This window comes from Pelecanus crispus, chromosome 7 (genome assembly GCF_030463565.1).
Source record: "Pelecanus crispus isolate bPelCri1 chromosome 7, bPelCri1.pri, whole genome shotgun sequence".
Taxonomy (NCBI): domain Eukaryota; kingdom Metazoa; phylum Chordata; class Aves; order Pelecaniformes; family Pelecanidae; genus Pelecanus; species Pelecanus crispus.
In genome coordinates, this window is record NC_134649.1 from 1,850,307 (window position 1) to 1,876,038 (window position 25,732).

Sequence of the window (25,732 nt, forward strand, 5' to 3'; positions counted from 1 at the left end):
CAGTACGCTGTATTTCTGATCAATGACATCTATAACAGACAGCTGACAGCTTTGTTCACAGAAATGCATCGTAAACATTCCCCAACTAAGACTCAGTATTGCTTCATCAAACTGTAACAGCTCCTTCCTCTATTACAAAGAGAACAAAACCGGATCCTTAGTTTAAATGGCACAATCGCATCCATTTTTAAAGCCAATTTACTTTTTTCTGTATCCTAAAAGTATTAGTCAGTCCAGTGACCAGATTTTTTTTGTTGCTGTTTGTTTAAGAAAAGCTGTACTTTGCAAAGATGTTGTTTAAAATTTATTTACTCTTGTGATAGGACGCTTAGCTATTTGGCCTGTGGGACATTTCCATTCCCTTTTAGTTCTCCAAACAGTTCTCAAGACTTCTCAAACCCTTGCAATACAAACAGCATGCACATGAATGGGACAGACGGGAAACCAAGAAGTTTAAACATTTAATTTTGGTTTTTGAATAAGTTTCCCCCAACAGCTTGGAGGGGGGCATTTTATACAAGTTTATATAATTAGAACACACAACACATTCTCTCTGCTGAGAAAACAATGGAAAAAGTATCTCTGTATTCTCAGAAACTTTCTTTTTTTTAAAATACTATGTTGGTTTAGTAAATGCTCATAAACACTTTGTTTCCATGATAAAAGTTCTTTTCCAAAGGTCTTCACCTGTGCCATGAAAACAAATTCCAGACCAAACCTTCCTTTGTGAAGCCTCAGCCCAGGGGCCACCTTTGTTCACACCTGTAAAGGAGAATTTAAAACAGAGCTAAAATAAAATTCACCCTGATCCCGAAGTCCTAAACGCTTTGTAAAGTTTATAGTCTAAAACTACTGCAGTAACTTCTATTATGTTGAAACCAGTGCCACAGAGCAATGAAACGACTTGTCCGTGCCACAGACAAAACCAAAATCCAATGGCTCTGACAGCTAAATCGTAACGAGGCCCTAATCCACCACAAAAATATCAACCTGTTGCAGAATACTAGCGGTACCAGACTATAGGTTACGCTTTTTACCTTAAGCTGGATCCAGCTTGACCTTTCTCCCAGCTTGCACACTCAACAGCACTTGTGCTTAGTTGTCAACTGCGTTCATTACAGTTTATCCGCGGATGACGCAGGTAGAAGCATCATCTCCATCCCGCACTGCAAAATATTTTGACAAGACAGACAGTTTTCCAGCAGTTCTCATCTTTTTGCTGATACTGAGTATCAAATGTTTCAAACAACTCTTTGGGATTTTGACAGCCCTGTCTTTTTCAACCGCCTGAGGCGAAGGCAAGGTGAACAAGTCCACCGACGCTCCAGCGGCTCTGCAGGAAGGGACAAGCAGGGATCTCACGAAGCGAACGAAGCACATTTTACCTGTCCCCTGCTACGCCCCACGACAACAGTCCCCTGCCTTTGATAAAACCAGTCACAAGTACACAGAGACGAGCGAGCGTGGGGTTTCGCCGCTGTCGGAACGCTAGCGGATCCCATACCCGACACAGAAAAGAGTACAGGGACGTACCTGGCACCTCATTTCAGGGGTCTGCCTGGCAAAAGATACGGGAGAATATACCTCCTGTTGGCACCACGGGCCCTGCCCCACCGCTTCATCCAACAACTGGACGTGAGCAACAGCAAGCGCAGGCTGCCGAGAGGCTGCGAGGCTTCTGCTGACACTGGGAGCAGCTACAAGCATCTCCGAGGGAGCTTCCCAGAGCGGGACTCGACCGACCGGGGATTCCTTTGCACAGGCAACGCCTCCCCGTCCTCCCTCTCTCAGCCCGGAGCCCTCGGCGGCCCAGAGCCCTCGGCGGCCCCTTCTTCACCCAAAGCGGGGGACCCCGGGCGCTACCACCCCGCCCGGCACCCGCAGCGCCGGCACCCCGCGGGCTCCCCCGCCGGGGCCTGGCCGCGGGGACGCCGCTCAGGGCGGGCAGGGCTGAGAGCCGGGCGGCCCGGCCCGGCCCGGCCTCCCCTCACGGCCGGCGCCGCCGCTGAGGAGCTCGGCGCCGCCGCTGAGGAGCTCGGCGCCGCCCGCCCCTCCCTCTCGTCTTCCTCCCTCCCTCCCTCCCTCCCTCCCGCCGGTCCGCCCCCGCCGCCGGCGGCCCGCGCTCCGCCGCCCCGCTCCGCTCCGCACCTTTCCCTCCCTCCTGGCTCCGCGCCCCTGCCCGGGCGGGCTCCGGCTCTAGCACCGCTCCCCGCCCCTCGGCGCCTCCCCCAGGATCCGGCAGGCGGGGGAGCGGAGCGGAGGAGCGCGGCGGGGCGGGAAAGAAGGCAAGGCAGAGCGCTCCCCGTCGCCGCCGCCGAGCCGCCGCCGCTCCTTCCCCATCAGCCACCAGCACGGAATGATCCTCCGCTCCCAGCCGGGCTGTCCCCCTGGCCGGCTTCGCCGCTCCCCCATTGGCTTCCACCGCCCCTTGCCCGCCCCATTGGCTCCGGCCTCGCCTTGCGGCGCGCCGGTTGGCGGGGAGGGCCGTCAATCGGGCCGGAGCCCCCGGGAGCGCCCGCCTCCGCAGTTATCAGGTTAGTGTTCGCCGCGGTGCTGGGGCTCGGGATTCCGAGCGGAGCTGGTTGAGCCCTCAAAGTCCCTCACCGCGCTGGCTTTGGGGGGGTCCCCATCGGTGTCACTGCACGAGCGGAGCCGGCGACAGCGAGCGACTCCCGCCAGCCACGGAGATGGACATGAAGAAAAGGATCCACTTAGAGCTGCGGAACAGGACGCCCTCAGATGTAAGCAATGCCAAAAAAAAAAAAAAAAAAAAATTATAATAATAATAATAAAAATCCATCCCACGTTTATTTTTTTTTTTTTTTTTTTTTTTTTTAGGGGGTGCAGCCCAACCCCGCGGGGCTCGGGGGGAAGGGGGGGAGCGGCGGCGGCGGCGAGGGGGCGGCGGGGCCGCTGCTGCCCTTGAGGTGCCTACCTGGGGGGGTGGGGGGCCGCGCACCCCGATTTGGGGAGGGGGGGCGGCCCCGGAGGCGCCCCCGTTCTGCTTTGAGGGGGAGAAACTAGAGGCTGCTCCTGAGTCTGCCGGTGTGCGATGCCTTTCGAGGGGGGGCTCGCCGTGCATTAAATAAAAAAATAAGTTGGTGCTCCTCTCTTGGCGTGTTTAGTTCGCAAATATTTGTACTGGGTGCTGGGCAGGGAGAGGCAGGCAGGGACTGCGAGTGAGTTGCGAACGGTTTAGTTTAAAGTGCGTCTTCATTTCTTTGCAGTGATCAGGCAAGAGAGACTGGGGAGCCATATTTGTAACTTTGTAGTCCTCATGAACGCGCCCTTTCTCTCTCTCTCTCCCTCTCTCCAGATGCTGAGAAGATAAAAGAAAAGAATTTTAAACCAATGCTTAGCGTTTTTGGCGATCGGGTATCGCCGCCGGTAGCGCGAGCGGTGAATAAAAAAAATATTGCAAGAAATAAACGCACTCTCCACCCCCTCCATCCCCACACACGCACAAAAAGGCTGGATGTGTGCGTGTGCGTGTTTTTCTCCCCCCCCCCCCCTTTTTCCCTTCCCCCGGGGCCGGACTTCAGGTTGTTGTTCCGCGTCTGGTGGAATAAACGAGAGGGAGAGGAAAAAACTTTGTCAGGACAAAAAAAGAAAATTACTTAAAAAAAAAAAAAACCAAAAAAAAAAACCCACCCAGAAAGAGTCGGCGGCGCGGGGCTGGGGGGTGCGCGGAGGCGGGCGGGGGGCCCTGAGCCCGCTCCGGCGGGGCGCGAACTCGGGGCCCGGGGAGGCCGGGGAAGCCCCCTCCTCACCCCCCCCCGCCCCGCCGGGCCCTGCCATCATGGCCGGGGAGGGCGAGCTGCGCCCCGGCCCCGCCGAAGGGGAAGGGGAAGAAGCGGGGGGAACGTACCTCTCCGGGGGGAGGGCGGAGGCAAGGCGGCGGGACGCGGCCCCGCGGCTTTTCGGTGGCCGAGCGCGGTGTCCGAGGGACAAAGGCGGGCAGGTCGGTGGAACCTGCTCTTTAAAGTTTAAAAACTCCTGGGCGAGGAGGAGGACGGGGGGGGTGGTGGTAGGGGGGAGGAGGGCTCCCGCCGCCGTCCCCGGCGGGCGCTGAGGCGCGGCCCGGCCCAGCGCGGCCCGCGGGGGCTCGGTGGGGCGCGGGGGGCACGGTGAGGCGAGCGGGGCCGGGCCCCGCCGAGCCGCTGCCGGGCCGGCGCTGCCAGCGCCACACCGCAAGTAGGACGCGGCGCCATGTTTTTTTTTTTCCCCTCTCTCCCTCTCCCTCTCCCCCCCCCTTCCTCCTCTTCCTCCTCCTCCTCCTCAGCTGCGGCGGAGGCACCGGCCGGGCGCGGGCGGCGGCCCTGCCCGCCCCGCCGAGCCGTGAGGGGAGCCCCGCCGCCCCGGCCGCTGGTTGCCGCTCTGGCAGGCCGCGGAGGGGAAGGCGGCGGCGGTGTGTGGAAGTGCGACATGAGGCGTTGGCGGAGGGGGGCTTTCCCGCCGGCACTGCGGCGGGGCCGGGCGGCGGGGCGCCCGGGCGCCCTCTCCGACATGACTGCCAGCCGCCGGGGCTGCCATTTTGTCGCCGCCGTCGCCGAGCGCGGGGCGGGAGGAGGCTCGTGACGACCGCAGCGGGACGAGCCAGGAGGGTAAAAAGGCGCCGTCGCCCCCCCCCCCCTTTATTATTATTATTATTATTATTATTTTTAATTATTTTCGTTTCATCCCGCGGGTGACGCGCTGGGGCTAGGCCGCCTTCCCGCCCCCGGCCTGCCGCGGGGACCGGGCCCCACCGCGCTGGGCCCGGGCCGGGGGTGCCCGGCGGCGGCGAGGGGCCCCTGCAGCCCCCCGGGCACCGGGCACACGCTGCCTTCCTGGGCAGGGCCCTGCCGGAAGGTAGGTCTCTGCTGCGGGGGCTTCTATTTTTTTAATTTTTTTTAATTATTATTTTTTCCCCCACTAGTTTTGGTCGATTCATCCATCGCTCCTACTGCTGGAGGCTTATTCACCATTTTAAACACAGCCCTATGGTTTAAAGACTCGACCCAAAGCGCGCTAGATATAAACTGGACTTGTTTTTTTTTTTTTTTCCCCTCCACGCTTTGATGTTGTTCGGTTTTTGCTCTGTTCTGGCTTAGACCAAAGAAAGCCGAGAGATCTCGGATCTGGTGGGGGTTCACTGTTCCTCAGTATCTCGGAAATCGACAGCAGTTAGTTGTGAAACATGGCTTATTTAACCTCTCGCTTTTTACCTGCTAGCCTTTAACTCTGTCGATGGGTTATGTGTCAGTCCTCCCAAGGTAATGAAGGTGATCGCCTCCGTTAGAAAAGCCAAATCTTCCCATTTTCATAGGAAGGGGGATAGAGATGTCATTTGGGAATGCTGTTCTGTTCAGAGTCCGCTTTGTAAAGCCATTGATTACAGATGCGTGCACGTGCTTTGGTGTCGCCGAGAATTAAGCATGCGGTTTGAAGTCTGTTTCTCTAAAACACCAGTGAAAATAAAATTCAGCTAAATCCAGCTAGTGCTTTGGCTAAAAGACTTGGAACTGGGGTTTACAAGCGATGCTAATGCCAGCGTCATTTATTTATGGATTTTAGTAAGCCTTTGGGCGTGAACAGGATGGTTCTGTGAATTGTTTTCATTAGTCTCTGCTTTGAGAGATAGGCAGTGTTTCTCCTCCTTCTGTTGGGATCATTATTTTCAAACTTTTAATGGTAATGTAAATAAATCTTGGTGAAAATAACCGCGAATATACTTGTTTTGGAGCTTCTGCCCCATATGCGCTTAAGTGTTGCGGTACATCTTAATATAGCCCGTTATCAGAGCGTACAGGATCAAAACTTGTTGTAAATCAGAGTTAGGTGATAGGATGTTGGTAAGGTGGTGTGGTTCTTTCTGAGCCTATATTGGTACTTTATAGTTTGATCTGCCTGATAAGGTTCTTGTGTAGAATACTGTGTGCCACTGTGCAGCTGAGCTAGCTGCTCTGAGCTGTTAAGTCATATAATCCTGTAAGGTTACATGTTGACTAATAAAACATAATATAAATGTCCTAAAGTGGATTGTATGGGAGCTCTTTCTTCCTTTTCTTCCTCAGCGTCTTTTTTGGTTGTGTTAGTTTGTTGTGTTTTTTTTTTTTAATTCTCCCTCCATTTTTATCTGAATTCAGTGTTGGTGAGAGGTGTGGGGTTTGGGTGCTTGAAATTTGGTTTTTCTGTGTGTTGTATAGGCAGAGTTGAGCTCGTGCATCTACTTTCTGCCCAGATACTTCAACTTTTTATCCCATCACGTTTAATGGTCGCTTACAGTAGTGCACTTGCTGTAGCCTTTGTCACTTTGCTTATCTTACTGACGTGGCTTTCTGTGGTAATTAGCTGCCTGCTAGAGGTGGGCCAGGTACAGTTATTTTACGTGGGTTTCCTCCAGAGCCATCAGCCCGTAGTGGTGTTAACTCCTGACCTTGCAGAGGGGCTGCCCACCTGGGCATGTTTGTGGGTGTTCTTGTTCAATTCCCATCGTAAACTCATGAGTAAAACGCAAAGACTGTGCAACAAGCTCAGTACTAAGGCTCTTCTCAGCCGTGTGACACGGAGGTAGGTTTTTGAGATTACGCACAAAACTCATCTTCTCTGGTTTAGCGGTACCACATCAGTTCATTTAGTCTGAGGATTTAGTGCTTTATCAGCTCAAAATTGTGACAGTGATAAAATACTGACTGTAACAGTGAGTATTTCTTACAGTTCTCCTAACTCTCTGTTGCACTTTAAACCCTATTTGACAGTCTGATTTCTCTCTGGTTTCCTGTGGATTTTAACACTGAAGGGAAATACCGTGCAAGCATCTCTACAAAGTGTTCTTTCAAATGAAGAATATAAATAAAAAGAGCCTCTTTTCCCCAAGCTAGTTCCTTGTTGTGACACTTGCAATAACAGTAAAGCGTTTAAAGTGGTACACATCACTTTAAAGACTTGCATTTAAAAAAATATTTTGGTCTTGTGTATGGCTCCAGGTAGATACTTTTTTTATTTTCCTCAGGCTGAACAGCCTCCAGATGGGAAGGGGACATACTCCAGGTTTGAAACAAAGTAGGATATGGTTGTATCTGGGGTGGGATGAGATCAGCGGTACAAACTCTGTGCGCCGTGTGTAGATTATCCTGGATTTTTGCAGACTTGTATCACCTAACCACTTAACGTAGCAGGGTGTGAATGTACAAAGAAGTAGCTGTCTTTTTTGCAAACTTCCCAAGTTTCCCTAACAGCTGGTTTTCATGGCTCTGAATTTCCAGGTGAAAATCTCTAAAATGAGTGTCCCGTTGGATGGATGGATGCTCATCTTGGAGGGACTGCAGCCCACAAAAATCAGGCTGGAGGACGGGTGTGGTGTGTGAGCTGTCCTCACTGAAATTTAGACTAGTTTCACAGCTGACTACTGGGCTGACCAGGGAGGTGTCTGGCAAATTCTCTTCTCTTAACCCGGACCAAGTTTTAAACATATGAAAGGAGCTACGAACATAGAATTGAAAACTACCAGTATATGGATCTAAAACTGGTTGCCTAATTTTCCCATTTCTCTGTGATGCTGCTAGAAAGTAGCAATGGTAGAATTTTTTTTTTTTTTTAATTAACCCTCAACTCTTGAGAATTCCCTTTTGACCAGCAGTATGTAAAGTGCAGTCACAGTTACCAAATTTTCTTTATGATTCAGACGTGTGTCCAAATACTGGCTTGATAAAAATGCATTAAGAGAAATAGCTGGGGTTTAGTTGATGTAATTGTCTTGTAGTCCATCAAGAAACGCGTCTCCTGAAGAAACAAGGGGGTTTGTCCTGCCCACCAAATGAAAGAAGTTGTTGAAACAATGAAAAAAAAGCAAGCTTGTTAGTACAAACCTTCTAGGGTTAAGCGTAGCTGTTATAATCCACCCTTGCAGCAGGATTTGTGCGTTATGTATCAATAAATGGAATATACCTTTCTGCTATTCTGCTCTAAATGTGCAGCAAAAACTCCTGGGTGTTTCAAGGTACCATTAATCACTTGCAGGGATTTAGGACTTTAAAAATATTTTGGCTTGAGCTGTATTTAAAAGACCATATTATCTACGTCAGTAATGCATCTTTAAATGTACATTGAATGGTGGCACAAGTATTGGTGGCTGTTTTCTTAAATATTTACATCCCGTAAGGCTGATGTTGACTGATTCTTCCCATTTCATTCATTCTGTGGATTACTCCCCCATCCTCCTGCCGTAAAGGTACAGGTATTGGTAAGCTGGAGAAGCCTGAAAATTAAGAACCGGACCTATGAAACGGGCATGGGTGCTAAGGCTTGAACGTTTTTTGAATGAATTAAAAGTAAGGGAAGGTTATGGAAGGAGCCCCGCTTTGCACACCAGAATCCCAGGCGCCTGCTGGGATCCCAGTGCCGTGCCTGGGAGGGAGCGGGACTGGCCCGGGGTGCCGGGAAGGGAGGAGGGGAGGTCCTCTCCTTGCCACCCGCCGAGGCGGGCTTGCCATTTGCCGAGCGCGTGATGGCTTTCAGCGGTCCTGACTGACACGCAGCTCAGCTCGATGAACCAAACTGGCTGTGTCTGCAGCGAGGGACAAGTCTCAAGGGGGAATAGAGAGCAGTGATGTTTTTGTTGTGCTTTGGAGTGACGGACGCTTCTCAGCTATTTATGTGACACTGCTGGACTTGTTCTGCATCTAATTTTTTCCTGTCTCCTCTCTTGCTCTGCCAGAGCAGACAAAATAGCTAGTAAATACGTAGTCTGTGTTTTTTGACTAGGTTGCTAAAACCAGTCCTGAAGCCCTTGCGTATGTAAGCATGACCTTTGAAATAGTTCCAAAAAAAAAAAGCCTCAGTGGTTTGCCTTTACGCTGCTGTGTAAAAGTTGTGCTCTCTATCGGAGCATTCATTTGTCCATCGACTCGGTCTATCGAACACTTTCCCTTCAAAGCCATAAAAAAAGCTAGGAAAGGCTTATCTTTTGCAAGTGTGATTTGCCAATGCCTTCCATAGCAGCTGACATCTTCAGAGGCTGCTTTCCGTATTAAGTATGCAGCTCTTGAAATTAGTCTTAATTTAAATGCAGTGTTTCTTTTTTTTGTGTGTCTCCACATCAGTCCTTTGTTGCTGAGGGCAACTCGGAGTACGTGGAACCGAACAAACTAAGCGGTTCAGCTAAGCGCTTAAAATTTCCAGCTGAAGAATTTTCAAATTAAAGGTGCAATGCGATCTCACGTTTTGCTTCTCTTTTATTTAATAATAGCTGGCAGTGAATGAAAAGCACTTTGGATGTGGTATCAGGCCCTCTCGTTTCTCAAATAGAGAGAAACTGAGTCGCGGAGCTGAAGTGACCCGTGCGAAGTCACCCAGCCAGGAGCAGAGTGAAGTGCTCTGCCAGTATGTGATACCGTCTGTAGGAGAGGGAGAAGCAGACAGCATTAATGTGAATATTAAAAAGCATTTAATGCAAAGATCGAGCAACTTAATCACGTATTTGAAACAGTCTGTCTGAAGAAATATTTGGAGTTTTTACAGAGTTATGCTGCTAACAGTAGAAACAAAAACGAAAACTAGCTATATGCTTTTGAATGGAACAGCTTTCCGTGTCCCTAAAGTGTGTTCTCGATTTATTAATTAGTGTGTTGCTTATGCATATGGCTGTACTGACCCTTGTAAATGTGTGAAAGTATATTTATGTGACTCATGGGGTTTCTTGGTTGGGGGGGAGAGTGTTTTTTGAGAAAGACAACGGTAGCTTAATTCTTTCTGGAAGTTTTTTAGTACTGGAGATGCCTCGTAATTAGATTTGAGCGTAAGACGTAGTCAGAATTGCCAAGACTCTTCAACCTTCTGCCACTTAACGTATTTCACTTGGACCTTTAGTTTCTCACAGAGCAGAGCGAAGGGACGTAAAATTAGTTGGAGCCGTATGTATTGCTCTCAGGGTTTATAGCTATGTTATGTAAAATATTAGAGGGTAAAAAAAGTAAATGTATTGATACTGAGCCAGATTTTTTCTGAGCTATGCAAGCAGCCTTAAGCTGTCCCTGAACACAGAGCAGCTTTGATTTTTTTTTTAAAAAAAAAAAAGTGAACCCATACGACAACAACGAAACACACAAACCAACAGAAATTCCCCGTCTCTCCTCCCCTGCTCCTTTCCTTTTGCCGGGGTAGGGGTGATGCAGCGTCTGCCGTACATGCAGAGTGGCCAGCAAAAAGAGGACGCTGACCGTGCTCATCCTTGTGGGAGTTAACGTGAACAGGGCCCGGCTGGAGGGGAGTTGAGAAGGTGGCTTTAAACTGCTGTTTTACTGCATCACTTTGAACGTGGGGACAGCGACTTAAAAAGACGCTTGAGTGAAGACTGTGACAGCTGTCCACTGAGATGCCCGTGTTGTCACTGGATTGTTCTTGGTTCCTAGGCAAAGGCTTCCGTGCAATTCCTTGGTCGCACCCTCGTCGGGGGCTCGGTGCCGTGTTGATGGCACTTTGCTGCTTCCAGCTTTAGGAGCTGGTGCACGGCCCCTCCTCTCCCTGGGCACCCTTCTCAAGCGCTTAAGGTTTGAGAACCGTGCAGAACTGCAATCCAGCAAATATTCCACGTTTCTTCATCACGTGATTGTTAGATCAACTAAATTAAATACAAAGGGTGTAGTTTACAAATGCAGAGTAAACCTGTATGAGAACTGTGGCGTTGTAGTTGCGTAGAGAGCAGTATCTGGATCTGTGTGCGTCCGTGCGTATTGTTGCTTGTAGTGAAAAATAACGAGAGGCACCAAAACTGTATTGGCATGATGCTGGAAGTTCAATTTTGGGCTTCGGAAGCGTTTCAAAGTATTGGTGGGAGTTTCCGAGAAAGAGATGCGAAAGAGGAATTCCAATACGAAAGTTTGACGGGGTTGCGTCATTTGGAGACACCCTAGATGAATGTCGAGGTCTGGTAGTAGTTTCGCATGACCTCGTTGCAAGAATTTGGAGTTCCAGCTCGGCTGAATGGCTATAAAATAGGCAAATCGGCTAGAAGCGGAGCGGGTTGCTGTTGAACCAGGCTGCGCTGGAAGCTGTGTTGTTCCGAATTGCTTGGCATCCGAGGGGCCAGTTGCAGAGCGCGGGTGGAAGGGACGCCTTTGTTCAGGTGTGGGGAGTGCGCCTGGGGGAAAAACTGTAAACTTCAGCCTGGGGGAAATCCTGTCAAGCTTGAGCCCGAACCGCTTTGCAGTGCTGACAGGAGCCTGGCGTTCGGCCGCGGCGAGGTTCTGCGCTCGTACCCCGTGTCCGTAATGGCAGTAATGGAGCACTGCTCAAAATTACAAGGTGTACACGTTAATCCCGTCCAGTCTTTTCCCAGCCGTCAGTCACTGCCTCTGCTAATAGGATTCTCAAGTACTCTGGCTGCTGGATATCTTGCCCGTATCTCAAGGGAAGTGGGTTGTGTTCCGTCGCCATTTTTTTGCGCAGCATTTCTCCCTGCCTCTGGATTTGCAGATTCTCTGCCCAACGCAGTAGTGACCGCAGCCCGTGCAAGGTAAATGGTCATCGGCTAACTAGTTTAAGACGTATACTGCGAGTCAAATCTACCTCTCTCATCTCAGATACTCATCGTAAAGCCTTGAAGGGATGTATCCAAAAATCCAAATCGCATGTTGGTTTGGCAAGGAAAAAAAAACTTCACTGCTGTCACCTGCGGTTGGTGTCGGTGAGCTTTATTCTGCTTTGCTTTTTACTTGTGTATCTTGGGGGAGGAAAAGGATGTCAACACTACTGGAATTTTCCCTTCCCTGTTAAATATAATTCTATTTGTGGCTAGATCCTCATCCCCGAGCATCTCCAGCGGGCGATGCCCAGAAGGAGCAGCTGAGGATTGCCCCGCTGAAGGGGAATCCCCCGTGGCAGGAAGCCAGCGCAGTCGGTGCCACGGCACCTGCCTCCCTCCCCTGCCTGCTTCCCTGCCTGTGGGCAGCACGCCAGAGGCAGGAGGGGGCACAGCCCGAACGGGCAGCGCTCTGGCAAGCCTGGAAAGGCTGAACAGCTCTTGAGCTGTGTCTTAATGGACCTACAGCAGCCCAGTAGCTGCTCTGATTTGGGCTAGAGATTATTCTGTCCTCCTCTGTCTCCTGCCATTTTCCACCAGGAGCTGAACGTTGCGCAGCCTGGCTCTGCTGCGTGTTTATATCGCAGGGGGCCCTAACGTGGTTGAAGATGCGTCTTGAATGCAGGTGGCAAGTGGCATGTGGTGCTATCTTCATTTTTAAAAAAAAAAAAACAAAATCAGTTCTTCAGGTTGGTTACATTTTGGTGACCGTCTTAGAGCAGAAGTTGCATCGTGTCTTTGAGCCTTCAGAGCAGCTTCGTTAGCGCAAGGTATTCATTCAAGCATTTTTTGGCCTAGTCATTTCCAGATAGTATCTGAAATGGAAATCATGCAACGTTTCACTCATTTCAGTAGCACCTTGGGGGAAGCTTGTAAAGTTGAGCACAGAGAACATCATATCCTTACCATCACTGTGGAGCTAAGCACGAACGATGGGCTGCTTGCAAGACTTGGGCGTTATCTTGAGCCGTGTCGAGCCCATGCCTTCCCCAACAAATGAGAACGTCTTGACTGTGGAGAGCTGACTTCTCTTAAACTTTGCTGCACAAATCAAGTGGAATAGGAACCTAAGGAGATCCATTTCTGCTCAAGGATCCCCAGATCTGCAAGAGTACAGATCTAGAATACAGTACAAGAACTAGAAGGACACAGCCCTTGGCAGTCTGGTTACAGCAATAGTCATTCTTACTGTGGAGCGATGCAGGACTCTGCGTGGACTACGCAGGCTTTTCAGACCAAAAAATCCTCAAAGACGGAAACCCAGCTGCCTTGAAGAAATGTTGGTGCATCTGGGAGACAATAAAACTGTCTCTGCTTTCAAAAGTAATTTGGGCTTTGCTTCGACTTGCCACAACAGGCTTCCCTTGCTCTCCCTTCCCTTCTTTCCACAGCTCTGTCCTCCTCCAAATGGAATTCCTTTTGGGTTAAGAGGTACGATGGACATCTCCAAATGCTCCCATGGACCATTTATTTGGGAGCAGTGCAAGACAGAGTTAACACCCTTATTGTTACCTGCTTTTTTTGATAAAAATGCCACATAGTGGGATGTTCCTGTCCTAGGGGTACCATATGCAACGTACGCTTCAAAAGCATCTGGTCCATTGTGCTGAAAATGAGATGTTACAGCCTTTGCTGTTCCTGCTTGTAAAGCCAGCAGAACGGTATTTGTACTTGTAAATTTGCCTTTTATCTTTTAAAATTATGTTCATAACTGTGTCCTTCTGTCACCTTGTTAAGCCTTCAGTTACAGACCGGGATTTGGGAACTTAGTCCCAAGTTCATGGATCTCCCTGCCCGTGGGTTGTAGGCTTTCTGAAGTAGAGACTTTGCCTTTTTACCTGTTACAATGGAGATGTAGATTAAAGGTTAAGGTGATAACATGTGTGGCTTAATAGTTGTCTGTGTGTAATTATATTCTATTGATCGTGTACGTGTTGATAACTCGAGAGTATGGTCCCTTCCAGAGAGGCAGCCTGTGCTGGGAAAGGGAGGCAGGAGAAATTCCGCCAGGTACCGTGCGCGGTGAGTCCCCAGTGTCACCCGCGATGAGTCCCGTGAAATCCAGTGGCTGCTTACGCGTGGTTGCCTGTACTTACCCTGGGGATTGGTTGGAGTCTCGCCGTCCACCCCATGGCTATATTAAGGATACCATATATGCATTTGGGAACATGGCTTAACGCAGTAACCATAGTAGGAAACCGGTTAAGAGTCCCTGGTTATCAAGCAGGCGGTAATGCATGATGTCACGCAAGTCATGAAGAGATAATAAGGGATGCAGTAACCCACAGCTAACGGCGTGGCGTGCGTTAACAGAGATGTGATGTCATATGCTGAAAGCGTCTGGGACCATCAGAAATAGAAACTGGGATGACCACAGGAGGACAAGTCCAAGGCGTGCTGTCTGAAGAGTTTGTTGGAGGAGCGGCAATCTACTTGCTTACGCGTGACCGCTGAAAACTGAGGACTGATACCAGCAAACCACAGAGCAACGCTCGAGCAGAAGTGCGCGGACAACCAGGAAGCACCTGCTCGAGCAGATGGCACCCGCGGAGCGGGGAGAGGGGCAGCAGAGCCCTCAGCCGCCCCAGGAGCGCCAGGGATGAGGCAGAGGGGCAGGCTGGGCGAGAAACGCTCGGCAGTTGAAGCTGTACGATGTGTAACATCCCTACCCAAGCACCTGATGGTGCCGTGTCGTAAATGCTGTCGAAGACGTGGTTGTGTGCTACGGGAACCAGCCCAGCCACCTGCTTGTTAGGTTTTCCACTAGATGTTCACCTGCGGGTGTTCTCTTAGCTGTTTAGGTAAGTACTGCGGTGTTATCTGCAGTGGTTGGTTACCTATGGCACGTCGCTCCGCCGCTGTTTTCGCGCTATGTAGCAGTTTTTTGGGAGAGGGAGGAAAGATAAGTACAGCTCATGTGGTCTGTCTTGTACTAGTACTTACTTGTATTAGTACTTACTCCAATTAGTGCTTTGATTTGCTTATGCGTTGTGGCGTAGACAGTGATAAGGTTGACCCTATACAACTTCTGCAAGTCGAATTTCCGGTCTTTGGTGCAGCTAAACATGAATTAGCTGAGGACACTTATTCCCTTAGCCTCTCTCTCCAAACGAGTTCAGATTGTCCTCCCTAATTCTGACTGCTCATCTACGTCTCTGTAATATTACAGAGACTGCTGTGGGATACAGCTAAATTGGTTCAGGCTAGCTGAGGCCCACTCATCTCCTTTGGGTATATAACAAGGCTCAGCAAGGGTGCTCGCCCAGGCTACTTACATCGGGCAAAAGTTTATTCTGCGTTCGGGTGACAGAATATGAGGAAAGAAATGTGAAAATTGTAGTCTTGCTGTGCGTTTTCAGGGAAGTTCGGTAGATGTTTGGGGAGTGATTCAGGAGCTAGAATTTTCCTTAAAATTACAAAGGCTTCTGAAAAAGCAAATGAGGAATAGGTTTTCAGTCCTTCTGTCATACTTTTGTGGTCGTGAGCTGGTTTAGATGGAATGTAGCTTCACTAAGGTCACCTTTCTACTTCTCCCTCTCTGCGTGCTGACACAGTTATGTGCTCGCTAGCTGTCAAGGCTGTAGTGTGCCTGGACGAGGCCCAGCGTCCTCACGAGGGGGCTCAGGTTTGAGAGGAGACCTCTGCGCAGCAGCCAGCGCGTTGGAAAAGTGTCCCCTTCGTAACCCGGAGGGGCCTTGGAGAGCAGTACCCTCTCCCCGGAGCGACGGTGCTGCCTCTCCGGTTAACTGCAAAGCGGCGAGTGAGGAGATGGCAAGTCAGAGTGGAAGGAGAAGGAGAGTGGGATGCGCAAGACTGCGGGCTGAAGGGCTACGGGCGAATAGCTGCAGGGTAATTTTAATACTTAGAAAACCTGTGTAAGCTGGTGGTAGTTTTTACTGCTTGTACTGTATGCAGGAGAATTGGGTCTGACGCAGCGGTGAGCGTGCACGTGGCAGTGAAGTTGGGAGAAGCCCCACGAGCCCGGTTCATCCTCCTTTTGCACGTGTGTTTTTTCTACAGGATTCTTAAATCTCTTTGAACATAAAGCTGTCTTAATTTTGACTTGAATTTTATTTTGTGGAGTCATGTTCTCTCAGAAGCGATTCAGTGTGTTAATACACCTCTGACCATGTAAGCACCGAAATTATGTTGCTGCAGTTGCGCTTCTTGAGCGTTAGGAGCCTGTGCTCTGCCATTTACTAAACAAGGTCTTCAATTCCACCAAGCATTCTACCCCTTGCAAACCTGGCTGGTTGTATTCCATGATAGCGTACCTGTGGAGTTGTTTTGGCTGTACCTTTGCCCAGTATCTTGGTACTGGGCGCAGCAAAGAAGAGAGCATTGCAGTTCTGCATCAAAGTTTTCTGAAGGGTAAAGAGGAAACTGCAGTCTTGCGCTGAAAAGAGCAAACTAAAAGTAGAAGCTGGTTGGCTCTCCTGCCACCATGGCAAAGGGTTTTTCTTCTGCACCCATGGCTATTTCCAGCTCCCCCTGAAATCTCTACCCCTGAGGAAGCTTTGTCCAATTCCCTGTTTGCCTCTTCTCCATCCTGCCCTTGGGGAGGAGGAAGGGCTGTCCCACCTCCTGGGGTGAGGACAGATGCCGGTTCTTTCTCAGTGTGAGGTTTAGGTGCTGCTTCACTCTGTGCCGTTGCCCTGCTGCGTAGCTCAAAGCCAGAGCTGACCCTAAGCTGTGCTGGCTGCTGCAGCTGCGAGCATTTTCCCTCCCTGAACTCCCTCTCGCCTTGCTTCATCTTGCAAACTTCCTTTGCAAAGAGGATAAGGCAAAAAAAGACCTCCGGGCTCTCCAGCCATACACCGCCGCGGCGCGGTCGGCACCGTGGCACTCTCCTTTGCCCTCCGTGCTCCGAAATGTGTCCGTAGGTGGGTGCTGCCTGGGGTGAGCCACCTCGCTGGCCCAGGGAGATAATGGGGCAGGCAGGGGCCTCGTGTGCTGCAGAGCAAGGACGCAGATAGGGGGAAATGTAGCTGCTGTACAGCCTGGGTTTGGGGTGGAGCTGCTTTTATTTTACTTTTTTTTTTACTTTTTTTTTTTTTTTTTTTGGCGGGAGCTCTGTGTGTGTGTGAAGCAGATGACTGAGAAAACTCAGTGTTTGTCCCCAAATTGATCTCGCTGGAGGATCCTGGTACTTAACTACTGTTACAGGAAGAAGCTAACGCATGTTTGCCTTTCAAATGGCTTTCCTGCTGTCCAAATTTCAAAGCAAAGAGGGTTTTTTGTAGTTTCTTTTTGGGGTTTTGTTTCCCCCCACCCCCCCAGTGGAATAGATGTACGTAGGATCAGGAGCGTTTGACTTGATCTTTGGTTTCTTCTAACCAGCCTGAAATTCTTCTGGAAGACTTTCTTGTAGTCATTCCCTATCATAATTCTTCTAGGAAAATTGTAGAGTCTTGGAAAATGTATTTCCTGTCTAACGCCGATCCTCCTACTCTCAATGAATCACTTGTACTCTCGTGTTGCTTTGGGCTGACTTCCCTATTGACTTCAGTGCCTGGGATTTAATTAGAAATCTAGGGATGTTATTTGGAGCTATAAAACTACATAGGATTCCTCTCTGTGCAGCGGGATTACAGTAAGAAAAAAATTAAGAAAATTAAACATTTGCATATTAACTGTCCTTGGTGTGAACTGAAGGCTTGCTTCACGTTTCTGCATACACCGCTCTTGCAGGCTTGTCTTATCCCATCCTCAGCGTAAAGCAGCACCCCTCCCTTTCCAAACCTGTAAAGAAACCTCTGGCACGGGACGGGGTCTGCAGCGCACGCAGAAGGATGGGTTTTCCTGGGTGTTTTATAGGGGAGAAGTAACCCCCGGAAATCCTCTGTCGGTGTGAAAATGTCTGGATGTTCCCCAAAGGGGTGAGCCCTCCTTGCGGAGTCACAGTCCTTGCTGGCAGAGCTTCCCCAGAGCCCAGGAAAACGCACGTTGGCTACTGAGGGACTTGAATCCCGTAGGGCTGACCTGGCTCTGGGGTGAAAAGGAGCAGTTTTATTCAGGGTGGGGCGTATTTAGGGGCTCTTTTGCATGATGCTGTTGTTTTGTGTCCGTTGAAGATAGCACCTGCAAAAAGAGCGGTGCTCTATTTAAAAAAACCAAACAAACAAAAAAACCCTGCAGCCTGTAACTTGCCGTACACGCTTGTGGGGCTGCCCAGCTTTGGCTGGCAGCTCCTGTGCTGCTCAGACCCGTGGGGACATTATCTTCACCTCTCCCTCCGAGCCTCCCTGCTGCAACAGGGCAGGGGAGATAAGGGGTACGCTGCTGCGGCAGCAGCTATGCTCACTGCACCTCCCCTGCTGGCATCATCTGATGCATCCCTTGTAATTCCCCAAGAAGGGAATTGCCTCCGCAGAGATCTTCCCCTAAAGTACCATCAAGCTGCTGTAATGGGGAGGGGTGAGGGTAGACTCCAGCAAGACCTGGTTCAGGATCGCCAGCACCTGCCCTTGGGTTTCAGGAGTGTCTGAGCAGAGAGTGATCTCTCCACGCTTGAAAAGCTTGAATAATTTTTGCGTGCAGAGGGAAGCTATTTTAACAACTGATGATGTGTTGCAATAGCACACGAGTTGCATGGAGTGTCACAGTTGTAGGTTAGTTTAAAAATAAATAGATTGGTTTTATATTTTTTTAGAATGCTTGTTGCTTGCATATACCAAAGATGATGTTACTTCTAACAACCGAACCGGTTAGGCCAGGATTCATGTTTTTGACCTGTTTACACCATTTATAGAGCAATGGAAAGGTGGGCCGATGACGCAAAGCCAAATATCTGCGTTTTTGAAATGCTGGTAACCTGGCATGCCAGCAACAGTAGGGATCAGACACTGAAAATAACCTTTGGCATACCTGCCAGTTTACTGGAATACCTTTCATTTTTGCCTGATCCGTGTTATCCTTTGCTTGTGAGTGAAATCTTTATCCTCAACGCGGAACGTCTTATGCATATTTTGCACTGTTCTTTTTCCAGGTTAAAGAACTCGTTCTTGACAACTGTAGGTCATACGAAGGCAAAATCGAAGGCCTTACAGATGAGTTTGAAGAGCTGGAATTCTTAAGTACAATCAACGTAGGCTTAACCTCAGTTGCAAACTTACCAAAGTTAAACAAACTTAAGAAGGTAAATAAAATGTCCTGTGCTATATCCCTCCCTCTTTGCACTGTACCAAATGTAAATTAGTTGTTTGTATAAAAACGTAATTTAGCTGACCAAACGTGTTTGCACTAAAAACTCAAGATGTTTATGTGCCTTTTAGCTCGAGCTAAGCGACAACAGAATCTCAGGAGGACTGGAAGTGTTGGCAGAAAAGTGTCCAAACCTCACGCATCTAAATCTAAGTGGCAACAAAATAAGAGATCTCGGTACAATAGAACCGCTGGTAAGTTGATGTGGTACAGGGGGAAATCGAACCGTGTTCTGTGATGAGTAGAAGCATTTCGGGCTTGGAAAGTCCCAAGCAACTTGCAGCGGAGTGTCTTTGGTGCTTATCTCTCCGGCCAGGTTGCTGTGGGGCTCGGTGTGGCCCCGGGCTGTCTCGCAGCCGTGCCCCGGGGCTGCGCCGGCAGCGTGAGCGGCTGCTTCCCTCTAGTGGCTGCTGCCGCCGGGCTCTCCCCGCGGGCGCTGCGGCAAGCACCGCTGCTTTTGCGGTGGCGTGGGCCGTGGGTCTGGCTCCCCGACGCTCTGCCTGAGCTAGGGGCGTTTTCCCTGAAGCGTTGGGTCTAAAATCACCAGCCACTGCGTCCGCCCCAGGGTGCGGCGTGTGCTGGTGGTGGTAGGGGCCAGCTGCAGCACCGTGTGCCTCCGTAGTGGGTTTGCTCACTGCAGCTGGGCAGAGATTGCTGAGCTTCCAACTTATTCCTCCTGGTTTCCATTACCTCTCCTGCCCATGGTCATTCTACTTCTTATTTCAAGTGCTGAGTTCCAGTTTTGTCAGGTTGCAGTTCCAAAAAGCATCCAAGTGTCACTTCTGGTAGTGCTGTTTTCTAGTTTTTGGTTTGTGTGCCCTTTGCTCTCCAGAAGTGAAGAGTTTCAGCTCGTGCTGATTTCCCAAATACTTGCTCTTAAAAAGTCTCGGGGAGCAGTTCTCAGATGAGTCCATCTTGGATCTGCTTTCCCCCAGCAGAAGGGGAGAGCAGAGCAGTTGAACTCACGTGGCAAACAGATGAGAGAGGATTGTAACTGTTCCCACTTCTCAGGCTTCTTGTTTTCTTGATGTCACCGTTGCTCTACATGCTAAACTCCAGAAGGAGATACTTCATAGGACTTGATGCAAATCCTCAACTGCTCGTGCTTTTATTGTTAGTACTTCAAAGTGCTGTGGACAGCGCAGACGACCTCTGCAAAAAAAAAAAAACCCAAACCCCAAAAAGCCCCCCAGAGCCCCAGGAGTTCAATTCCTGTTCAACTTCCAAGCCTTTTTTATTTTTCCAAAGGCTACGGTACAATCAGTAAAATGTTTAAAATCTCTCTTAGCAAGATTCTTCTGTCCAAGGAATAATCCGTTTCTTCTTCCACTGAAAGTAGTAGGTTAAATATACCTGACTGCTGGCTCCAATATCTTGCCTGGTGCTTTTGGGATAAGTGACTGGACTAATACTTACTCTTAGCTTGGCCCCTCGCAGCATGTGTGATTTTGCACCGTTACCTCTTTCCAAACCTCAGTCTTCTACTTGCGAGATGCTGAACTTGAGAGAGTGAGTGTTTTCCGCTCTCAGCTACCAAAGCAGCAATGGCCAGCATTGCAGATTGCTGTTCCACGCCAATTTAGTAGGCAGAGACCAAAATGACCCTTCTGTCACGGGAAGCTCTTGAGCACATTAACTCCAGCTGCTGTTCCATTCTCTGCTCTGTGGAGAATTATTGTAACGCTGAACTTCAGAGAGTTTTCTTTCTTTGCAGAAAAAGTTAGAAAACCTGAAGAGTCTAGATCTTTTCAATTGCGAGGTAACCAACTTGAACGATTATAGAGAAAACGTATTCAAGCTCCTCCCGCAACTCACATACCTCGATGGCTACGATCGGGATGACAAAGAAGCACCGGACTCTGATGCGGAGGGCTACGTGGAGGGCTTAGACGACGAGGAGGAGGATGAAGATGGTATGTGAATTGTGCTACTTCGTGTACGTAAGTTAAAAGATCGATATGCTGCCTAGTACATTTTGCTTCCAGCTCTGACTTGTTGGCAGGAGAAGGGTGTTCTCAGCAGCTCCTTCCTGACTGATGTAAAGGAGAAGTACCTCAGTGTCCTCTGAAGGAACGAGGGGAAAGGAGATGGGCAGGGCCTGAAAGAGCTACTTTCTCAGTCTTATCTCTAGTGAAAGATCGGGATGACAAAGAAGCACCGGACTCTGATGCGGAGGGCTACGTGGAGGGCTTAGACGACGAGGAGGAGGATGAAGATGGTATGTGAATTTGTGCTGCTTGGTGTACGTAAGTTGTGAGATTGATATGCTGCGTGGTACGTTTTGCTTCCAGCTCTGCCTTGTTGGCAGGAGAAGGGTGTTCTCAGCAGCTCCTTCCTGACTGATGTAAAGGAGAAGTATCTCAGTGTCCTCTGGAGGAACGAGGGGTGAGGAGGTGGGCAGGGCCTGAGAGAGCTACTTTCTCAGTCTTATCTCAAGCTAGGGGTGGGGAGTGAAAGGGTGGTAGAAGAAAAAGGGGCCAGGAGGAGTAAGACAAGCAGTAAGACACTGAAAGAGTTCAGGGAACAGTAAACCCCAGGGGATGAGGACATAAGGGAGAAACGGGTAAAAAAGGATGGCTCGCACACGCTGCAGTTTTCCAGGAACAGCGTAATCAGGGAAGTAAGAGCAGTCGTGTAGACCCTGATGGAGAAGGGTAGGGTAGAGAACCAGACTAGAAAAAAGTAGCTGAGTCAAGGGATTAAGTAAAGGAGTCGGGGCGTTAATAGAAGGTTGTAGCTGCTCTGTGAGGACAAAGTGAACTAGTTGGGATCAGGCAGAAGAGAGGAGAGCGTGCGTATTGAAGTCTGCCCTGGGGCAAGCTCTGTGAAAGGCACTAACGAAGCAGCAAGCAACTTCTTAATGTTAGGAAAATGCACGGTGGGTCCCACTGTGCTGTAGGTGCCGATCTGCCTCCCCAGGAGGCTGCGCTCGGAGGCATCAGTGTACCGGTCGGATGAGTATCCGGCTGAGTTGGGGGAATTTGCTAGACTCTTCAAACCCAGCTGCACAGCAAAAGCAGAATAGCTGGACTTGCACTTTTCCCTCGAGTGCTGAACGTGAGCTCTGGGGAGAGGGGCGAGCGCTGCAGCAGTGCCTGCCAGAGTGCTGCGTTCAGCCAGGTTCGGCAGGGACAGATTCTCCTCATCAGAGCACAAGTCTGGGCCTGCGTTCAAATGCATGAAAAAGTTCCAAAACACCATTCCTGCAGCACGGAAAACACTTTGTGGTGCGTTGCTTGGGCTAGTTGCGTTTAATCTCTTTCCTCTTGAAAAGAGATTGCAAACCTACGAGGCGGGCTGCGTGTGACCCTTGTGTATTGCTCTGGCAGTATGAGGGCAAGGGCTGTCCCTCGGGGAGGGTTTCCAGTGCATGCTGGCTTGTAAAGTTCTGCTCCATCCCTGGTGGGAGCAGATGGACGCTTGCAGATGGAGAGCTGCGAGTGTCCCATGGGCTCGAAAACGCGTATTGGTAGTGGGAACTGGAGCAGCTGAAGCTAAAGCAGTCCCGAGGCTGCCGTGACTTACTGTCGAGGCCTCTGCAGCCCTGGAGCGGCTCAGACCGTGGGTGCAGCTGCCACGCTACCCTGTCGCTAGGCTAAAGAGGCACAGGACTACCTCCAGCCCTGTCTGGCAGCTGGAGAGCTGCCTTTAATTCTGTGCTGCCCTTAAGCAATGCTTCCAGTTTGCTCCTTGTGTCGATAGGAGGTCGCATCTCAGGTGGCAGTGTTGGAAAAAAAGTAAACTTTAAACGTCTGAGTGGTTAATCTTGTTTGACTGTATAGAAGAGGAGTATGATGATGATGCTCAGGTAGTAGAAGACGAAGAAGACGAGGAGGAGGAGGAGGAAGGAGAAGAGGAGGATGTGAGCGGAGAAGAGGAGGTAAGGATTTATGCAGTTAATGGGTGTGGAGTGAACATTAACTGGGAATAGTTGGGCAAGAAATGCAGCAAATACTCGAGGCTTTGAGTACTCGAAGCGTGTGCTTTTTTACTTGAGAAGCATCACGGCGGGGGGTGGCTTTGAGGCAGGCCTGTCTATGAGCCAGCTGCCATCTAGTGACCATTGACGTGAAATCATTCTGTTTATTGGGCTGATGTCAAAAAACACGATCGGGAACGTCTGCAGGCCTGGTTTGTGGTGCCTTTGAAGGGCTGGGGTTACAGCCTCCGTCCGCACGAGAGAGTGGGACGCGAGTTACTGACCCCGTGCTCTCGGAGCGAGGTTCCTCCTTGGGCACGCGCCTTGTTGATTCTCCAGCACGCTTACGTTCGTAGCGTAGGCCAGCTGCTGTGTGGAGGGTGTGCCGAGCCAGTCACAGTCTGCTGAGACTCTGCTGTTAGCACAACCACTGGGAGTGGGGCTAAAATTTGACTGCAGGAGGTCGTGTCATCTGCCCTCCGGCCAAACAGTCTTAGATGCTTAACTGCCACTCCTGAATGGTTGGTCCTCCTCTTCTCAAAACCAACAGCAGCTCCTCAGGCTCTGGAGAAGATGTCTGTTGTGTTTTAACTCTCTCTGCCCCTAGAACACGCGCCTTCTGCTGCTGACCAGTCATCACGTTTTACTAAACTCAGGACATCACAACAAAACTTGCCCCTACGTATCAGCGTGAAGTCTAAAACCATTTTCTCGCTGAAGACTTGAAGCTAGAAGTGGCTGCTATGATTGCTTGTGATTTTCTGCAGTGAAACTTGGGCCAGAGTCCAGTTATACTGTAGCAGAAAACTGCACTTACATAAGCGCGTGGGAAGTGTCTGCCTTTTTGTTTGGTTTTTGTTTAAGATGCTTCAAGGACTTTCTCTCTATTGTAAAATGCTGCTGGATATTGCCAAACTGCGAAAGGTCCTGCACTGAAACCGACCTTTCTAATCCTTCCTTTTTATTTTTCTTTTTTTTCTTAATCCAGGAGGATGAAGAAGGCTACAATGATGGTGAGGTAGATGATGATGAAGATGAAGAAGAGCCCGGTATGGCAGTAATCCAGTTTTTACTAGAGATAACAGTATTTTTTTTAAAAAGTAAAATACCATTTTCTAAAAAGCAGGCTCATGTTTGTGTTCCTGCTTCTTCAATAAGCAAGCCAGTTGCCAAAGTCGAAGCTTGTTGAATTTGTTCAACTTCTCAGCAGCATGAGGGAGCACTCATATAATTCAAGTTGTGTTTTATTTTCTAGATGAAGAACGGGGACAGAAGAGAAAACGAGAACCTGAAGACGAAGGGGATGAAGACGACTAAACTGAATAACCTATTTTGAAAATTTCCTATTGTGATTTGACTGTTTTTACCCTGTATTTCCTCTCCCCACACCCCCAACCTCTTTTTTTTCTTTTTTTTTTCTTTTTTTTTTTTTTTTTTCCTCCTGATTGTAACGTTGCTGTGGGAACGAGAGGGAGAAGCAGACTGGGTGGGCAAGGGAATAAAATACTATTTTTACTGCCACTCCTCCTCCTATTCATTTTAAATTTTTTGGTTTTGTCCCTCTCTTAGTCCCTGTAACTGCAATAGTAAGTATAAACCAAGTGGTAATTTGTTTCTTATTATTGGAGTGGATAGTTTGACATCTTTAAAAAAAAAAAAAAAAAGACAAAAAAGTTTAAGATCAGTGGACGATACCCCAAATACACATACTCTGTTCTGAGACAGCTGAATAGCGTCGGTTGTTGGGATTTTTCCACCGCTGCCAGTCACTAAATACATGGTAAGCATTTTTTGGGGGATGCTGCAAATCTGGGCAAAGCGTCCCTCCACAGCAACAGGTGTGAGAATGGCATATTGATAAAGTGATTTATTTGTTGCCTGTCCGTGAATGACTGCCATTTTCAGCCAATGCTTTCCCTGCTTTTGTAGGTACCTTTTATTTTGCTGTTTGTAAATAGTGACCAAATGTTTTTGTTGGGATTTTTTTTTGGGGTGTTCCTTTGGATCTGGTTTGTGGGGTGAATTTGCAATCCCCTCCCCTTCCCCGCCCTGTGTGTTGTGTGTTTTCCTTTCTGTTTGTTTTTGGGGTTTGTTTTTTTTTTTTTTCTTTTTGGCTAGGGTATAGCCAATACACTGAAAATGGCAGGCATTTAAATATATATATAAATATATATAAAAAGTGTTCCTAATTCCTGAGTTACTAGTGAAATGAATTTGACAATTGTAATAAAAAAATGTTTCAACCCTTTTAAATAAGGTGTGTACTATTTTGGTCTGTAATATATAACACCTAGTCAATTTTAAGTGATGAGAAACTACTTCCACTTGTGCTATATACTTTGAAAATTTTTACAAACCTAAATACAGGAGGCAGTTCAGCATGTAGGGTAGGAGGTTTCTTTTCATACACTCAAGCACGAGATACTAATACAAAATTGTATTTTCTTACCTAGTGGAAGTCAGTAAAATGACTGAAAATACCTAGTGAATGTACAGTTTTACTTTCATATCCCTCTTTAAAATAGCTTTAGAAGTGACTTGTATTTCCTAGTCAATATTTCATCTGTATAAATACATTTGCAACAGGTTTTTTTTCCCAGAAGAGCCAAACTTTGAGTTTTATGTCTGTTTGTCATTGATGAATTTCAATAAATCTTTTTATACAATTTTTCTGTGGCTTATTTGAGTAAGACGGGCCACTGGGAAGGAATCGCATACCTTTTTAAAAAGGCATTTACTAAGCTATTCTGGTAAACTCCCTGCTATTTTTAGTAGCTTGATGATACGTTTTGCACCATAAAAACTACTCCTAGCCATGGTTGGGTGAAGCCAAGGGAGAGGTTTTGGCCTTAACGCAAGTATGGTATGCCATTTTTCCTTCAAAACGAGGGTTTCTCCCGTGTTACCGACGTGATGATTGCAGTTCAGCATGCTCATTTCTACTCTTTAATCCTATCCCTATTTATCCAGGCCCAGAAGAAAGAACTCTCGATGGCCTTCGTCGAGTGAGGTGCCGCGGCTCGGTGTCCGAGTTCGGGGTTAGTGTCTCT

At 48.9% G+C, this 25,732-nt stretch overlaps 1 protein-coding gene and 1 long non-coding RNA gene across 7 annotated transcripts; one reads left to right on the top strand and one right to left on the bottom strand.

Annotated features, from left to right (window-relative positions):
* Positions 1-445: 445 nt before the first annotated feature.
* Positions 446-2,193, bottom strand: LOC142593949 (uncharacterized). 2 transcript variants are annotated; one of them, XR_012831207.1, is made up of 3 exons: positions 2,149-2,193; positions 1,038-1,166; positions 446-762 (listed from the first exon to the last, which is right to left on the bottom strand). It is a non-coding gene; the product is annotated as an uncharacterized LOC142593949 (long non-coding RNA). The 2 variants fall into 2 exon arrangements; XR_012831206.1 differs by lacking the exon at positions 2,149-2,193 and adding an exon at positions 1,534-1,751.
* Positions 2,194-2,565: 372 nt separating this feature from the next.
* Positions 2,566-25,352, top strand: ANP32A (acidic nuclear phosphoprotein 32 family member A). Of its 5 annotated transcripts, none has more exons than XM_075714150.1 (8): positions 2,566-2,741; positions 18,549-18,698; positions 18,835-18,957; positions 20,478-20,678; positions 20,963-20,981; positions 22,546-22,643; positions 23,674-23,731; positions 23,938-25,352. In XM_075714150.1, the coding sequence occupies exons 1-8, from the start codon at positions 2,688-2,690 to the stop codon at positions 23,997-23,999; spliced, it is 765 nt and encodes a 254-aa protein (XP_075570265.1). In that variant the 5' UTR covers positions 2,566-2,687; the 3' UTR covers positions 24,000-25,352. The 5 variants fall into 5 exon arrangements, with proteins under 5 accessions (XP_075570265.1, XP_075570262.1, XP_075570263.1 ...); XM_075714147.1 differs by having other exon boundaries at positions 20,478-20,676; positions 20,883-20,981; positions 23,671-23,731; XM_075714148.1 differs by having other exon boundaries at positions 20,478-20,676; positions 20,895-20,981; positions 23,671-23,731.
* Positions 25,353-25,732: the final 380 nt, after the last annotated feature.

Coding starts and splice junctions, on each gene's coding strand:
- ANP32A (XM_075714147.1), top strand. CDS start 2,688: ATGGACATGAAGAAAAGGATCCACTTAGAGCTGCGGAACAGGACGCCC. Junction 2,742..18,548: donor GGAACAGGACGCCCTCAGAT/GTAAGCAATGCC, acceptor TTCTTTTTCCAG/GTTAAAGAACTCGTTCTTGA. Junction 20,677..20,882: donor CGAGGAGGAGGATGAAGATG/GTATGTGAATTG, acceptor CTACTTTCTCAG/TCTTATCTCTAGTGAAAGAT.